Raw genomic sequence first — 18,286 nt, forward strand, 5'->3', positions numbered from 1 at the left:
GGTTTGGAGGCAAAAGCCTGCTCTGACTTAGTAGCCCAGCTCTTCAGTTCTTCTCATCCAGCATCATGGCATTGTGCTCAGGATATTCTCAGACAAGGCATCAAGGACACTATGAGGTAGACAGGAACAGAAACTCTACCATGATATTACTGGCATGATTGCTGTCTGCTGGTGAACAATATCTTTGTAGACAATTGAATGTTCCTATAAGAGTCACTGTGATGACTCCCTATGTTTTGATCATCTTAGCTTTCTTTTGATGACATTACTAAAGAGTATATGAGACAGAACACAAGGACAAGTTTGCCAGTCAAAAGTTTCTCAAAGAATCAAGTGAAACCTTTTCCCTGTAAGGCGGGGGAACATACTGCATCACGTAGAAATCGGGTAGATTTCAAGTTGTGAGTTGGTCATTATGACCATGCAAATTCTCAGTCATCCAGGTCATAGTAAGCTGAAAAATGTAGAAAAAAAAATCATCTGGACGTGGTTTTAGGTAGAAGACGTTTCACCTCTCATCCAAGAGGCTTCGTCAGTTCTGTCCGACTGGTGGTGAGCAGGAGGTGTTTATCCCCCTGGGTGGTATTTCAGTCCTTTGACGGCCAACAATGTCCCGTAATGGCTGATGCGTTGCGGTTCCAGTCCTTTGGTGGCCAACGATGTCCCCTAATGGATGAGTCACTATAGTCCGGTGAGCGTCATTACCTGTCGTTGAACCCTCACATGTGGACCTACGCCTATTGTGAATTAGGATGGAAATGTTTGGGCAGAGATTTCAAAACAGAGTTGTTGATGGATGACAAGTTGTGTCTTAGTCCACCACCCCTATTAAGAGAGGGGTGTTCAGTTTGGACAAAAATGGCTTCCTTGCCTCTTGGATGAGAGGTGAAACATCTTCTACCTAAAACCAAGTCCAGATGATTTTTTTTTTTTTTTTTTCCCCACATTTTTCAGCCTGGTCATTAGGACTAATTTTTAAGATCAAATACTGTCTGTGGTTGCAGTTAACATTTACTCCGAGTTATCTTAGGCATCAGGGCTAAAGAATTTTTTGCCTCATTTCAATATAATTCATTTCCACTTTTTTCCTAGTCATGAAATTCTTTTCAAGACACATGATCTTTACATTTATTTACTGCTCTCTCTTTGCCTTTGTAGGTACATCCTGGTGGACTGGCTTGTAGAGGTGACCACCATGAAGGACTTCTCCAGCCTGACGCTGCATGTCACAGTGGGTTGTGTGGACCGTTACCTGGCTCTACGTTCGGTCCCCAAGGCTCGCCTTCAGTTATTGGGCATTGCCTGCATGGTAGTTTGTACACGGTGAGAATGTGCCTTCTCTGAAATGGCCATGTATTGTGTTTTTTTTTGTTTGTTTTGGTTTTTTTTTTGTTTGTTTTGGTTTTTTTTTTTTGTTGTTGTTGTTTTTTGTGTCCTATTCTTATTAAAGGATTATTTAGATGCCCCCATTGATACTGGAGGAACAGAGTTGTGATATTTTATGGCTGGTTATGAAGGGAAAAGTAATGATCCAGATTTGTATTTATGTTTTGAATGAACAAATTTGTTATAAAAAGCTTTCCTTTCCTGTGTTTATAACAATGTTTGGTTCTTTTCAGCTATATCAGTAAAGAAATCTTGACCATACGTGAAGCCGTGTGGCTCACAGACAACACCTACAAATATGAGGACCTGGTTCGAATGATGGGAGAAGTCATCTCTGTGCTAGAGGGAAAGATCAGAGTGAGCACACCAAATCCACCTGCTACATAATACATATTGTTTTAATGTACATTTCCCCACCAAACATCTTGTATGTGTGTGATTTAAGTAACAAGTCTGAACATTGCATATGTAAAGAGTGATTTTTTTGTGCTTGCCTTTTAGAACCCCACACTGCTAGACTACGGGGAGGTGCTTCTGTCTCTGCTCCCTCTGGAGAGGCAGACCACTCACCTGTTCAGCTACATCTGTGAGCTGTCGCTGCTCTACTCTGCTCTCGCCACACCACCACGTGCCCAACTGGCCTGCGCTGCACTGCTGCTTACTCGAGCACTACATCACTATGGTAATAACGCACATGTACAACATTCCTGTTTGAAAAGATTCACTGTGTCGCCTGTTTAACAGCGGCACATAATGAAAATATTCATTTCAAACAAAAAGAATATACTACCTCAGTTGAATATCAAGTTTATTTTCAACATGACTTATGTCTGTGGTCTCTCTGCCCCTCTCCAGCTCCCCTCTGGCCTAGCCACTTAGCTGAATACACAGGTTTCTCTAAGCAAGATCTGGTCTCCCTGTCTGTGCTGCTCTATGTCAAGTGGTAAGTTTCTCACACGGTGTGTTATGACTGGATTTGTAGCCATGCAATTCATTTCTATCATCCTCTCTCATTTTATCCAGTTTATCCAGTGTTCTTATAACAAGTATTTTGAACATGATTTCACACAGTGGTTCCCAACCATTTTTGCTTGAGACTCCTTCATGCTTATAGCGAATAAATAGAAAAACCCAGAATTTATGGAGCAGAACGTTCTGAATCTGTGGGGTCATAGGACGATCAATGTCTGACTCCTATGTGGGATCCCATCCTTGAGGTCGTAACTACAGTTTTTACAGATATTCATGTTCTACAGCTGGTCTTTGACAGCGCCGTTGGCTGTTAAGACTCTGTGACTGTAATTGCATTACTTGATCCTTTCCTCAGCATTGCTGTTGCTTTTTCAGAAGTCATGTCGTGCGCCCGGGTTTTAAGTATTTGGCATAGCAGACATTGCGTCCTTGGTCAGCTGATGACACCGGCTCTGTTTGATAGTCTAAGATATCTACTGTAAGATGTATACAACATAGAATGGTAGCAAATCCTCGCAGACTGGTTTTACATAAGTACTAATAATTGGTTTCATTTATTTAGCCACTAGTAAATATATTTCAGTACCTATGTTCTGGTGGAATATTAGGCATTTTTATTTTATTTTTACCCTAAGCATGGCACCTCATTTTCTGAAAATTTTTTATATATTTATTTTTTTTTTTACTCTGTCTTGGTTCACACAACCACTGCTTCACTGAGGTCTCCTCCATGAAAAGAGATAACAAGAATTGATTGATGGTGTTTGACTGTTACAAGTATGCTCACAGAGCCACACTGATTAGATACAAGACTGTTTATAATGTCTGATTACGAAGAAAACAGAGGTCAGTAAGGTTTAAAGCAAATGTGAACCTCAAAGAGCTGTGGAGTACTAAAGACAGTAGGCAGCATTTGTACTGTAGATGTGGGGGTGGATCTTTGTGTACGCACAACCATCAGTGAATCACTAGCTGAGGCACAGAAACGTGCTTCAGGGTGAGTCATTCTGATAGGTGAGCATTGTATCAACAAATTGTAATTTTAAAATGGGCAGGTAATGAGATTAGTCCTCGAGTTGATTACAGAGATGCATCTGGAAAGTGGATCAACCAGATAATGTCATTTTTTTTTTTCTTTCTGTTTCCTCATTTATCAGTTTCAGTCAAGATATTCCCAAAGATTACAGGCATGTGTCTCTTACTGGAGTTAAGCAACGGTTTGAAGATGAGGCCTATCAGCATATCAGCAAAGAAAAGGTACTTTGATATTTGGTTTGTCTTCTCTCTAATGGGCTTTCAAAAAACAAGACATTTCTGTATTGTAGCACGGCATGTTTTGTTGGTTCTATGAATCTAAACTGGTCTTTTTTGTGTGTTCTTCCCCATGGGATCCACAAGGTAATGGATTTCAAAGAACTGTGTCAGATCTTGGAAATTCCTGAGGTGGAACCTCAGATGGAGCCTCCCAGTCCCACTGGTCAACCAGCAGACATCCACACCTTCCTCGCCTCTCCATCCAGCACCAATAAGCGGTAAGTCAGGTACCAACACATTCCTCTTTTCATTGCAGTGGAGCTGGGTGGTATTAAAAACGGTAAATGACTTTAAAAATATTTAGCTATGCACGCTTCTTGAGAATTTTAAGGGCCCTATTGTATTACTTTTATATTTTTATCACATAGTCCTTCTATGAGGACTCTTAAGCTTATTGGGTTTGTATGGCCTTCTAATGCTCAGTGCACTCATGAACAGTAAAGTAATTTCAGAAAATTTCATTTGACTGTAAAGTTGCCTTTAAGCCCAGGAACAGAGAGTTAAGATAATATTTGAGGATAAATAAAGTCTTTTATCTAATTGTATGTGTTGTACATACATTTTTGTATTTAGTCTGAGTGTGACAGAACTAGAACATCATGCAAGAAATTCAGTTAATGAGAAACAGAACATAACTGACAGCTAAATGACCAGTGCCCCCGCCTCTCTTCTTGCTCATTTAGCAGTTGTTGTCCTTTCTGAGTCTCCTGTGCTCTGTGACAAACACACTTGTGAACCTTCTTGTCCAGAAGGTGTTTGTTTGTGCCATCTGTGAGATGCTCGGGTGACTCACTATAACCCACTGTTTGTCCACTTTTCTCCCAAGGCGACGTGATGACAACATGCAGGCCCACAGAGCCAGCTTTGTGGCCACACCCACAGCAGAACTGTCTAATCAGGAGGAGATGCTGCTGGGCGACATCCTCGACTGGAGCTTGGACACTTCATGTTCTGGTTATGAGGGAGACCAGGAGGAGGATAGTGAGGGAGAAAAGGATGGCAACTGTGAGTTTTGAGGAGGGATGGAAAAAGGGACTGGGCTTATTTATTGCAATGTGATTACTAGCAGGGTCTCCAAGGTGTTTTTCAATAAAGCCTAGAAATGAACCAATCCATATGTGGAAGAGAATAGTAGATGAGTCAGCCTTCCAGTAGTGCATAATGTGACTAGAGATGACTCAGCAGTTGCAATGTCCAGTATAATCAACCAGCACATAAATTTAGGTCTTCATATTATGCAGGCTTATTGTTATGGACAAACAAGGACGGATGAGAGTAGCTGTATGGACTGTGTTGGAGTCTATAGTTTGAATAAAATTTGCTCAGGATGATTGGGTGGCATGAACTGACCCCTGTTATCTTTCAATAGCTTCAATGGTGTCCATCAAACTGCACCCACTGACTGATGCAGACAGAGGACAAGAGCAGTGCAGAGCCTTGTCAAGTGATGATGACAGCTTCTGTGAGGTGGAAAAGGAGGTGAACCGGGATTGCCCAGGCCAGGAACAACTTTTCTCCTCTACAGACCTTCACAGTTCGGGATACTCTTCTGTCCAGAGTGTGAGCCCTTCATCCACATGCTCCTCCTCCCTCATGCCTTGCACGTTCAACACCTTTACCACTTCTTTGGGTGTAGCTTCTGCTAATGCCCAGCTAGGCTTCCGCCTTTTGGTGCCCATGCAGAGGCCCCGGGGTACCTCCAGCAAACAAGTGAAGAGGAAGAACTCTGCAGCTCACAGTGGAGGGGATGTGGAAAGAGAAGAAGAGGAAGGAGATGAGTATTCTGCCACTGTGGGGTTTCTGAGCCTATAGACAACGAGGTTTTTTTGGCCTCAGACTGTTCCCACGCCATCTGCTCAATCATTATCCTCAGCACTTTTTTTGAATTCTCAATGCTGTTCCTCACTCTTCACCCTATGAGTGGTCTGTCAATTGCCAAAAGATCAAGAAACTTTGAGCTTTAAGACAAATAAGGGAAAAAATATACATATAGAAACTGGGATTTCTCTTGTATCACATTAATGTACATGTTTACAGGCTTGACACAGTTAAATACCTCCCATGAACCTAGACTCACAGTCACCACTGGAACATGACTTTACTTTCAGGACCTTGGTACAAAGGTTGCCAAGTCTGTTGTTTGACAGCCTTGTGCAACAACCTATCTCAGACCACATTAGATAGTTGTTAAAGAAATGAACCTCATGGACTTGTTTTGGGGAAAAAAGTGTTCATTGTAAGATATTTTGAAAAACACCTGTGATGTTATTGTTTTGCTTATAGTGTTTGATATGCACTGTACAAGAATCTTTGTATTTGGTTAATGTTATTAATAGGTGACACTCATCCACCTGATGAAAATGTGCGCATCTAAAGCCTAGAAAAAATATGGTTGTATGAATTCCTCTTGTTCAGTTTTGTCCTGAGTTCTACATGTCTGCCAAAGGTACTGTGGTGATGCCATTTCTGTTTTCAGGGTCATCTACTTAAAAAGAAACAGCTGTGAAATGAGTCCTTTTAGTTGTCTGCATCTTCTATAATCTCATCCGTATATGCCAGTAGAGCCGTTGATCACTGTTTTTGACTAGTACTAACTAAAATACCTTGAGCACACTAATCCCAGGAATAGCAGGTGGATGTTAAGATGTTGAAATGTCACACTATATGTTCAGTAAGGTGTGTTCATAATGGAACTAACAGTCACCATCTTGGTGAGTATCGTACAAATATCGGTTTATCATCCAAGTGTTTGGTGCTATACAGTCACTAACTATTCAGCTCACTTGTAACGAGGCACCTGGTGCAACATGAAATTCTTAAAGTACAACGTACTGCCGATACACTGAGTTGTACTTTATCTGCTTTTCCACCCATCTGAATTGGGTCTAGCATTTTTGTCATCAGTGAAAGTCAGTGACTTTCTATGCTTGAACAATCAGTGCTAAGGTTTTTTTGTTTTGGGGGATTTGTCTAACGTCTTAGAAATGGAAGTTCAGACACTAAAGAAAAATGTTACTTGATGGGGTTATGAAAGTACTGTATGCCTCATTCAGGACTTGGAATATACAATGTCTAGATGTTTGTGGCTGACTGAAAAGGTTTTAAACTGTTACTTCATACTGGTCGTAGCCTGTGTTTCTTAAATGTACATATTACTATATGTATAAATGGGGGGGGAAAAAAGACAATATGCCACTACTTGACATTGTTTTTGCTTCATTCCAAAAAGGCAGTTTTCTTTGTGAAATATATCTGATTATCTATAGTGTGGTGTTTTCTCAGCAGACCTGTGATCTGAATATGTATTTTTAGAGTCCAAATAAAACAAGTTATCATGCACGCCTTTCTTTGATAATAGGTCTGTCATGCCTAACACGCCACAGATGAATTTGTTGTCAATTTACACAGATTTGTTGTTCCCCATTTACATAAGATTGACTCTCTTTGGTAATCTTTAGGCTTATTTCAGTGTGCTTTGTTGTTCTTTTACCAATCTGGCTGTTTTTCTTGGATTTAATGAAAAATCTTGCGCAACATTAGCAGTTTCTTCAAGGAAATTCCTCTGAAACTCAACAACTGCTTGTGAAGTTAATATAGCTGACCAAATTTTAACCAGCTGTCTCAGAACCCTATCTCTTTTTCCAGTAATTACCAGATTACATTATTCAAAGAGGTCTATGGTCCTGGTGGTAGCAATGACCTTCATTATGTTGGTCTTTGGTTCTTGTTACCATTGCTAACTCAGAGAGACGAGACAGTCCAAGTAACTTCAAAACAGTGCTGATTTATTCAAAGGATCACAGGTAAAATTAACATTACACGCTCAGGTATCTTGCACCTCCAAACTGCTCGCAGGCAGATGTAAGATGAAAGACCCTGAACCCACCAGGCCTATACATTATAGCCCCTCGGTTGGGCTAGCCCCATACTACACAGAAACGTCAACCGAGACGTCTCTGTTACCAGCTTTGCAGCTGGTCATAGCAGTAGTCATAACATGAAGCAAATCAATGTGTGTGTGTATGTGTGTTCTGTTGATTAAGTGGTGTGTAGCTAAAAACATTCTCACACGACCTCTAGTACATGTCGTGATATTAAACATAAGAACATATTATGGCTAAGGCTACAGTTATACACATCATAATAATAATATTAAACACCCTGTCTGCTGACAGTCATCAACTCTTCTCTCTAGTTATCCTTGACCAGATGTACCCTGTAGAAACTCATAAGCATGCCTAAGCATTTAACAGTCTAACTAGACATCCTATCTCCACTAAACATTTCTAATACAAACAACACACACACACCTGGTGTAGATCACATTCCAGCAAGGAGGTGTGAGCTCCAGCTCACCAAATGACCAATAGGATTACAATGCATGAATTGTTGTACCTTTGTTGAGGGCAGAGCAGCCCAAGAAGATAAAATGTATTGTAAGACCTTAATTTGGGGTCAGTTTTCGGAACTCCTGCTGGAGCTCTGTCTCTCTGATCCCAGCGCTGTAAGGCCTACCTGTGATCAGACACTCAGTAAACTCGCTGCTGATTTTAAACAGTCCTCTCCTGTCGTCACTTCTCGTGCTTCCAACAAAAGAATTGGGTTAATTTCTAACAAAGGTTAATTTCTAACAAAGGTGATTATTATTGAATCACAAAAGTACCCTTTTATGAGATAACATAGAGAAGGCATTTTCTGTGTAAAATAGGCTAACTAAAAGCATAATGTGGACATTGTGTCTGGACTTGGAAATTAAAAACTGGATTTTAAGAGGTCATCAAAAACAAAACTATGATTGTACCTGTTATGTCAGTGTTTTGTCTTTTACTAGCTAGTACTTAACAGTTTTAAATGGGGCAATATTACCAGTAGTTGGCTACAGTAAATTATAACATAAATTATTACGCTAAATAATACATAAATATTAACTACAACACAAATAAATGTATATTTATTGTACTTTTTATACAGTTGTGTATCTATAGACCAGCTGCTGAGATCACGTGACGCTCAGTGAGATCACGTGGCGTGTTTTGTTGACGGTTGTCGCTACGTTCTGCGATGATTTTACGGGTTAATCCAGGCGCTGGTGCAATGTCATCTCGCTAGCAGGCAGCAAACTGAAGAAAAACCTAGACCTGGCTGCAAACGACCGTAGGTTTACTGATGCCTAGTCGACCCTCGATAGTGTTGGTGAAGGAATAAGCTTCGCAGTGATGGTTACACTATCTTTTTAAGACAATAAAGAGGATTTGTTTCACCTCGACGGGAAGAAGGACCACATCTTGTGAAGTGCCGAAAGCCTGCCTTTTGAGGTAACTTTGCTCATTTATGCGATATAACACCACGATGACGCTTCGTTAAAGACAATGGATTAACAATTGTGTAAAATGAAATCATACTAGTGAGACAGCACGTTATATTTCACAAATACCCAGATAAATTCCTCAGCTCCACATTAGCATTCATCACAATCCTTCGGGATGGACGCAGGTCGATTGACCAATCAGGAGGGGCAGAAGGCTGCCTTGGACCAATCAGAGACGAGAAAACATCTGCTAACAAGGGAAATATCCACGTCCTCCGTGGCATTTTGTGTATTTGTCGTTTGCTGGAACTTAATAATAAGCAAAGTGTTGCACTAAATTTGTAGCACGTGGTCTTCGGGATTAAACTACAATAAAATAATAATAATAAATGAAAATAATGAAGAATTGTAGCTAGCAACCCAAGATGATTGGCACTAGTGTAAGTAGTGGACAGTCCCAGCGTGAGCAGTATTATTACATTTATGAACTCTTGGTGTTGTGAAACGGGATTAAGTCAAATATTTATGACTTGAGACTACCATGAGGCAAATCTTGGCTGTAGCTTTAACGTTTCGTATTTACTGATAGCCCTTTGTGGGTTACAAATGTCGTCGTCAGTATTAATACAACTTCATGTTCGTTTAGCATATGTGTTTGTTGTTTGATCAGCCATATAGAGGTCTCTGTTTGTGTCTGTCATCGTCATACAACCCTCCATTGGCTTGTCCAACTGGTTCAGTATGTAGATGTCAAAGGCCTTTAAATTTTTTTTTTTTACTCATTTGTTTGTGGGGTCCCTTTGTAAGATGACCTCATTTCCCTGCTGTCCTTTCTTTAATTTTATAGTAACTATTGTTCTTAATTTCCTTTCTTTATTGAGTTCTCTACTTATGTATTATTTAGTTTACAGTTCTTGAAAAGAAATAAAACATAATGCTAATTGTGATACTGCTCCTTGGTCAATTTCACTTCTCTTTTTTTGTTTTATTGTGTTGAAATAGAAATTGACATAGGAAATTTTTACAGTCAGCACAGATGGTCGAAGCTGTTTCGAAAACACAACTAACCTTCAAGAAATCGATATAAACATTTCAGTGATTGTACGTTTAGGTTTAGCCTGAAACTAAAAATGATATTTTGCTTTTGTTTACAGCCACTGACTGGGCTTTGTCTTGTGCATTGATCAAAATGGCTGTCATGCGACAATTTGGACTACTGGTGTGGAAAAACTATCTTCAGCAGGTGAGATGGAAGATCATGAACCTACATTCAGCCTGTATGTGTTCTAATTAGGTGCTGACATTGTTTGTAATAGGGAATTGTCAGAAGTAATTGTGGCTACAGTGCAGAGGTCTGCGTGACAGCATTTATTAAGTTATAAGCTCACATGGCATCATAAATACAGTAAACTGACTAACTTTTTTTTATGGCTCGTGATGTTGCGCAGCTACTTAGAAACAGGTTGACACAAGTTTGTATGTACTGTGTTGGTGTATTACAGGCTTAAGCTAGGTCAACACTGGTAGCTGTCACATGCTTTCACTACTGTACTTTTAGTTATTTTGTTGCTCTAGATCTTTAATTGTTGTGACATAGATCATGAGATGGGAATCATTACAGTCAGTTTATTGTGCAACTATAGATTCATGTGTCTACAATATATCTGCATTTTTAGCTGCTGGATAACATGTTGGTTAAATTACACACATCTGGTCACACCTCAGAATCTCAAAGAAAGATAGTCAAAGTCAAAGTGTTTATTTGTCATATGCACAGTTAGGAAACGTGTTTCCCTGTACAATGAAATTCTTACTTTGCCGTCCACATGAATGCCACAAAATACAAATGAAATATAAAGTAGATAAATAAGTAACACAAAAAGATAGTGTCCTGTTGTAGCACTGCAGGCTTGCAGTGTTGTATAGTTCTGGAACTGTCTTTCTTCAGTTTACTGAAGATAGAAAAGAATTTATTTTCTAAACAGTGCCTGATTTCAACTGGCATCTTTCTGGTGGTGTATTGTTCTGAATGACTGCATAGTTTTGAAAATTATCTGCTGATGGTTGCACAATGCTGCAGCTATTTAAAAATGGAATTGGCTGTCTGCTGTACATTATAGCATGCTGGTGTGAGCTTGTTGCTCCATCGCTCTTTATCCATCCGTTGTTGCTCCAGTTGTAGTAGAGAATACAGAGACGCCATTAGGAACAGGCAGAGAAAATACTGTGCATCTTGGTGTTGCTTGCCCATCTTGGCTGCATAACACAGAGAATATATACATATTAATCACATAAACTGCATTACAAAATGTAATGTATTATCATATGTCACCTTCACAAGGAAATTGTGGATACTGTAATTCAGGCCTGTAAAAACCTGTTCTAAAAACAAAGGATAGCAAACACTTTATATTTCTGGGCTATCTTGTTTTCCCCCCCGGTGTCCTGTCATATTGACTTATTTCCAGTTCACCTACATCAGTTTGCTGATGAAATTTCAGTTCTTTGCAAATGTTGTATTTAAGAATGTTATCATTGAGCTTGTTGGTTGTTCTACAATGGCATTTTGCTCAACAAGAGCAAAATGAAATATATTTTGTGAGCATTTAAGGGAATTCATGCAAAAGCTATTTTTTATCTATAGTAGCTAACGTTTTTAATTTCCTTAATAATAATGACAAAGTCAAGAGATTGACATGTTAGTGATTTCTAAGTGATGGCATGTTTGAACTAAATTAGATACCAGTGTTATTGTGTTTCTTGTTCAAGTGTTCAGTTGTCATGGCACTGTCGCCTCCATGTCAGTATCTACATGGACCTTGTCCCACTGGTATTAGCAGCACCATGACAGTCCAACATCTTCTGGTTACTGATACTGTAACAGAAGGCTGTAAAAAAAACTCTCATGGTTCAAGTTATAGTACAGCTTGATAAAAGTACACAATTTGGGAGTTTTCAAATGAAACTCTGGCTTTCGGGCCATTTACAGTGGTATCTCAGCAGCATATAAGTACATCATACTAAACCCAAAACAACCAGATGTGGGGAATGGTGGTAGTATATGGTTTTCATTTCAGGGCAGTACGAATTTTGATTCCTTACTTTTTAACACAAATCTTTCAGTGCATAAGTGTGATGTGTTGAAACTCAAACATCTGTACAAGAACTCGAGCTACTAGGGTCTAAAACATACATCTAACAACACTGTTATTTAAATCAGGTACTATCTGATCAAGATAAACTAAACTGGCAAGCATTCATTTCCTGCTTGACAAGGTCCTACTGACACAGTTTGGCCAGTAACTGGAAAGTGTTAAACACATTTTATTATCAGTGTGCAATAATGTGTCTATTCTTGGGTTTTATTTAGTTCTTTAATTAATAACATTTGACCTAGGTATGAAAAGAGGTCTGATACTGGGGCCCCTCTGAGATGTAGTGTCCTGAAACTAAGTCAGTTTATACTCCAGTCACTTAAAAGAAGGGGGTCGCCATATAGGTGATACTTTCTGTGGAATTGTCTAGTTTCAATCCTGCATACTGTGAAAAGGTGGGAACTGATGCCGAGACCCAGTCTGCACAAAACATTATTTGTAATTAACATGTTTAAATCATATTAACATTTTTGAAATGTATGGTCACAGTTTTGTGATTCAGAGTAGTTAAAAGTGATTTTCTTCTACCTGTGGCTGAAATATGGAAGCTTAAAGTAATGCATATTCTGTCAAGCACATTGTAGTTAATTTGTCCCTGTCCTCTCTCTCTCTGTGCTTCTAATTAATTTGTAGAAAAACCCTTTTTAAAAATGCTTTCATTATATTCCCTCAGAATCCTGAATTCCTCCCATCAAGCAGATACTAATAGTTTCTCTGCTCCTGCACTCCAGAAACGTCAAATCCTGGTAACGCTGGTGGAGATACTCCTGCCCCTGCTCTTCTCTGGCATCCTCATTGTGCTGCGGCAGAAAGTGCCTTTTAAAGACTACCCGAATGCCACCATTTATGAGAGCTATGCTGTCGACGCTCTGCCGAAGAGATTCCTGCAACACTTACAGCTGGCCTATGTGCCCGGCAACTCCAGTGTGGTGCGTCAGGTGGCAGAGGATGTGCGAGGCAGCCTGTTTCTCTCTTCAGGTGGGTGGTTGCTGGACAGGAAATGGGCAGCAGATTCAGTACAATGATGTTGGCTTGTTTAAAAACCATCTTCAATCCAAATGCAGGGCATCCGTTGCTTAAACTAATGTCACATCTACCACTAACTGTTCAACAACTAACTCTAACTTGCCCCAAAGATTAGTCATTTATTAGTCTTTATGTTTGGTTAATGGAATTGTTTGATATTCTGTGAGATACGCTTTTGTCTTCCTTGCCAATAGTTGGGCAAAGATCAATACCACTCCCATATGTGTTGGTAAACATAAGGCCACAGTCAGCACCCTGCCAGCTATGAATAATTGAAAAGCTTGGAAATGAGGAAGCAGCTAATCTGGTTTCACCAGTGTTTAATTTGTAAATTATGAGCTCCCGGAATATTACCCAGTATGTCAGTGTGGGGAGAGGAGGTCCCTGAATCAAACAGTTTCCTCAATGACCTGTGTGTGTGTGTAGCTTCCACATTATTTGCTGTGTGTTTGTACTGACCAATAAATCACAGAAGAAGACACACATTTGCAAGTGCGAGTTATAAATGTTGGCGTCAGTTGATGCTAAATACATTAGGACTGCAAGGCTTCGGCCTCTGATCCATTTGATCAGTAGAAAGCCTGACATCATATCTGGTGCATTATTACTCCACTGCACATTAACATTATATTCAAAGTATTAAAGCAACAAATTTATAAGGCTATATAATGCGGTAATGTTAAATAAACATGTCCTTACCTTCCATTATTTAAAACAGCCCATAACACAGTCATGGGGCAGGAGTCATCTTTATGTTATTCCGTGCTTTGCCTCAGTCCTATGTCCATTTGAAATCCATGACCTCAGCATCAGACCGTAGCCTACAAACCTTTTCATTAACAGTTGTAGGCTTTATAACTGGGTCCAGTTTGGCCTGTTTGGCTTCTGATTTCTGACTAGCTTTGTTTTTGCTCCATGGCTAACATAACGTTACACTGAATGTGCAGCTGACCCAGTGTGACCTGTGCAGGCTGGTTATGTGGTGACCTAATGAGTCTGACTGCCTGGTTTGTATTTAATTATTCTAATTTTAGTCTAATATGCTGTTGTAAGTACAGAAAGTATTAAACCTGGGACTTTTTATATATTATTCAGTTTCTTTCATGTTCTTCATGTAAATGAAGTTCCAGGTCTGTCAAAACAGGTGCAAGTCACAATTAGAGAGGTGTTGGATCCAGATTCGGCTTGTTCAAGCAACGATTTACTTCTGGGCATCACCAAAGATTAACTGTCCACCTACCAGAAACTCTAAAGCTCACTAACAAATATTTACATACAGTATATTACTTCTCTCTTTATTTAACCAGGTAAAAAAACCCATTGAGATCACAATCTCTTTTACAAGGGTGACCTGGCCATGAGGTCAACAACACATGTCGTCAATACATAAGTTTCAATACAAATCAAAAACATTAAACATTTAAACAATCAAAACCATAAATACAATAATCAACAATACACCCTATTTAAAAACACCTACACTGACCAATAGAGTCCTGTTGCCTAAGAGCCATAAGAGAATAAAAAGCTTTAACTGAGCATAATTCAGTAAGTTTAAAATCTGCTTGGAAACTATTCCACGAAGAGGGAGCAGCAAATCCAAAAGCCCGTTTCCCTTTTCCGGTCCGAACTCTCGGCACCATGAGCTGATACTTATCACATATTGTGCTTCTTTAATCCTTATAAGCACTGTAGTGTGTAATCAACAGTTATTACTGCTGAGAGTTTAAACTGGGACAGAGAGGACGCTCACATGTTGCATGACTTGCTTTTCAAAACAACATGCAGCCAGTCTGACTAACAGAGATGCAAAACACGCTGTTTGCTTATTCCACATTGTCAGATAATGAAAAAGAAGATCAAAGAGCAGCTGTGAGGGGCTGAAGTCAGCCACGAGGCAGCCAGATATGTGGAACTGCAGGTAGTCCTGTACACAACCACACAAGATTCCAGGGCAGCCATTAATGAATAATTTAGCAGGTCTTAGTGTTCCGAGGGAACGGTGGAGGGGAATCGAGGCTGAAGATTAGTATGTCATGCGCAAACAGAGGACCACCAAACCCTGTTCTCGCTGTTTGAGGCAATTAAAACAGATCTATTGTGTTTCAGATATCACAGTTTTACATATTACATAATAAAAATAAGTGGGAGCAGGCAACCCATTTGCTGTTTGCTGTGTTTATTATTTAAAACTGTTAGATGTTGAAGTGGCTTGTATATGTTTTTCATGGTGTATTGTGAAATAGTGGACTGTGCAATGAGATTTACAATGTTATATACTGTGTTTATTGTTTTTTATTTTTTACACATTTCCTAGACTTCTCTGGTTACCAACCTCAGTAATATATGTTAAGTTTTCTTGGTTGGAACTAACCTATTTTTAATTTTTGGTTAATCGAATATTTTCTAACAATTCAACAGTTAAATCATTGCTTTTTTTTTCAACTTTTAGCATTTATTCTTTACTTGACTAATTCAGCTGCTCATAGATGATCCTTTTAGCCAATGTTTCGCCAAGCCATATCAGTTTTATTTAACACTTAACTAGTATGACTTCTCTGCTTACTTTCTAACTAGTTTTTCTTAAGTTGCTTTAAATTGTTAAGACAATTTAGTGAGTGGTGTGTTCTGTCTTGTAATTGTGTTTTGAATGTCATTTTCCCCCCTAAACCAAAATATATGAATACATTTCTTTAAGCAAATCATAATTTATGTTTTCTTCAGTAAGGTGAGCTACTCCACAGTCTTTGTGCATACTCCTCTAGCAACTGCAAGATGCGACTGCTAGTCGGTAATTTTAGATTTGCATATTTTTACCATCCGATCAAGTTAGGAGTATTCAGGAAAAGCAGGTTAAGTTAAGAGCAGTGTGCAAGGGTGTGTATGAACTGGAGTGTTTGCCAGCTCTTTGGCCTTGACCTGTTTTTGTCTATGCCCTCTGTATGTTTCCATTACAGCAGCAGCCAAAACGTTTTAAAACATCTCAATTTTTCCAGTTTTTATTGTCATTTATGAAAATCTAGTGAATAACCTTAAATGGTACAAAGCTAAGAAGTAAACAGCTCCTACCGGTGTCCCGCCATTTGTTGTTTACAAGGGCAGTGTTGGCAAAGACTGTGTTACTGCACTCTCTTCCTGTAGCAGGGTAATGACCTAGAAAACACCTCCAGGCTGAGTAGAAGAACAGAACAAGATGATCGGCTTCAAATGATGGAATGGCAGCACAGTGTCCAGTGAAAGCAAGGCACCCTGCAAGTGTAACAGTGCTATCTGAACAATATTTGATTTTCAGCTGTAGAAAGAAGTCCACAAATTGTTTGGCTGCCGAAATAAATAACTGGAAAAATTGAGGTGTTTTAAAAATTCTTTTGACTAGTAGTGGAACCTTGGTTTGCAAAAATCGTGTGTTCTTTATAAGTGAAATAAATGCCGCTGCGAAGCCATGTTCTCAAAAATAAAGACATTGTGAAAAGATGATCTAATCTGTTTTTGTTTATTATTGTTCTGTTCTCTGTTTTCATTCTGTCTCATTTGATCTGTTAGGAGGTTTATCAGGCTGTCTGCCCCTGGAGGTGTCATGACACCTTTTGGGTGGTTTACTTTCATGTAGTCTATCACTTCTCTTTTTGTGTCTGGCATGTCTGTGCAAGAAAGCGTATAAGGTCATACTCGGGTGTAATGTTTTTCTTTTGGGATTTGACCTGTTGTGTTGGTGACACTGCCTACAGAATTCAGTAATCTGACAGTGTCTAGACCAACTTCCTAGCTTTTGGGGAAAACGGTAAACACCAAGGTCAAGCAATGAAACAGGTTTGAAAACAGACGTACGTGATTCGAGTGCTACGCTGCAGCTAATGTAATGCTTTGTTTTGTGTGTGTTTCTAATTCAGTGCGTGGCTTTGAGACAGAGGAGCAGTTTGAGGATTATGTGAGAAATGACCCCCTGTCAGGAAAACTTCTGGCTGCTGTGGTGTTTGAGCACCCTTTCAGCCGTGATGATGAACCTTTGCCGCAAAAGGTAAAAGGCACGATGCACACAGACCATCACACACTGCCATGCATTCTTGCACCTGTGTAGTGGGTATAGCTGCAGGACATTTTTTATTGTCTAATAACTGTGTCAGGGACATTGTAGACTCTAGCCACAGCATCTGTTGTTTGTTTTACTGAGTAATGGATACTTTAAATAAAGTGCCTGAACCAGTTTTACTCGTTTAGGCACTGAGTGCATATTTATTTAGTTGAGCATTAAGCTGATACTTAAAACATAGAAGGAAATGTCTTTGACTAACATGTACATGACTCCTTACTACTCACCTTTGGTTGATGTTGTCTGTTAGGTTTTAGTTTTTCTCATTTTTTCTCTGTACTTGTCTCAGTAGATCAATAAATCTCACATGACTTGTTAGAACAAACAGCCCTTATCATGGTTCTCCCTCCAGACAGACATCCAGCACATCAATCATCCCATCACTCTTGTGTAGTTGTACTTTATGAATGTCATAAAAATTTAATACATTGGATATGAGTCAGTACATTTAGATATGTACAGAACAACATATACTGTACACCTTGACAAATTATTTATACTGCCCTATGTAATTATTTGCTCATATTGTTCCTATCATAATTAATCTTTATGTTTTATTTAGGTGGTTTGGTAAAGTCAGGAAAGGCAAAACAACTGCAACACAGGGTTTTTTAAATTAACAACCAATAACAGTATGTGGTTCGATATTTTATCAGAAACAACAGGTTGCCCAAAATATCTAATATAAATGATCTAAAACTGACAATTATGTACAGTGGGGCAAATAAGTATTTGATACACCGCCGATTTTTCAAGTTTTCCCACTTACAGAGAATGGACAGTTCTGTAATTTTCATCATAGGTACACCTCAACTGTGAGAGACAGAATCTACAAAAAAATTCCAGTAAATCACATTGTTAGATTTTTAAATAATTTATTTCCATTTTATTGCATGAAATAAGTATTTGATCACCTAGCAACCAGCAAGAATTCTGGCTCTCACAGACCTGTTAGTTTGTCTTTAAGAAGCCCTCCTATCCTCCACTCATTGCCTGTATTAATTGCACCTGTTTGAACTCGTTACCTGTATAAAA

The 18,286-nt window shown here is 39.2% G+C and overlaps 2 protein-coding genes across 2 annotated transcripts in view; both read left to right on the top strand.

The window, feature by feature from the left end:
- Window positions 1-7,009, top strand: part of ccnf (cyclin F) — a 9,741-nt gene extending 2,732 nt beyond the window's left edge. Inside the window, exons 9-17 of the mRNA XM_020622157.1 lie at window positions 1-116; window positions 1,159-1,323; window positions 1,620-1,743; window positions 1,888-2,068; window positions 2,242-2,329; window positions 3,516-3,615; window positions 3,757-3,890; window positions 4,499-4,677; window positions 5,042-7,009. The exon at window positions 1-116 is cut by the window's left edge and continues 39 nt beyond it. Coding sequence (XP_020477813.1) covers window positions 1-116; window positions 1,159-1,323; window positions 1,620-1,743; window positions 1,888-2,068; window positions 2,242-2,329; window positions 3,516-3,615; window positions 3,757-3,890; window positions 4,499-4,677; window positions 5,042-5,484 — 1,530 coding nt within the window. The 3' untranslated portion in view covers window positions 5,485-7,009. The remainder of the gene's footprint in view (window positions 117-1,158; window positions 1,324-1,619; window positions 1,744-1,887; window positions 2,069-2,241; window positions 2,330-3,515; window positions 3,616-3,756; window positions 3,891-4,498; window positions 4,678-5,041) is intronic.
- A 1,670-nt stretch (window positions 7,010-8,679) lies between these two features.
- Window positions 8,680-18,286, top strand: part of abca3b (ATP-binding cassette, sub-family A (ABC1), member 3b) — a 32,247-nt gene continuing 22,640 nt past the window's right edge. The window contains exons 1-4 of the mRNA XM_020622131.1: window positions 8,680-8,987; window positions 10,135-10,223; window positions 12,867-13,113; window positions 17,052-17,179. Coding sequence (XP_020477787.1) covers window positions 10,170-10,223; window positions 12,867-13,113; window positions 17,052-17,179 — 429 coding nt within the window. The 5' untranslated portion in view covers window positions 8,680-8,987; window positions 10,135-10,169. The remainder of the gene's footprint in view (window positions 8,988-10,134; window positions 10,224-12,866; window positions 13,114-17,051; window positions 17,180-18,286) is intronic.

This window comes from Monopterus albus, unplaced genomic scaffold, assembly GCF_001952655.1.
Source record: "Monopterus albus unplaced genomic scaffold, M_albus_1.0 scaffold273.1, whole genome shotgun sequence".
In the NCBI taxonomy this organism is placed as follows: Eukaryota; Metazoa; Chordata; class Actinopteri; order Synbranchiformes; family Synbranchidae; genus Monopterus; species Monopterus albus.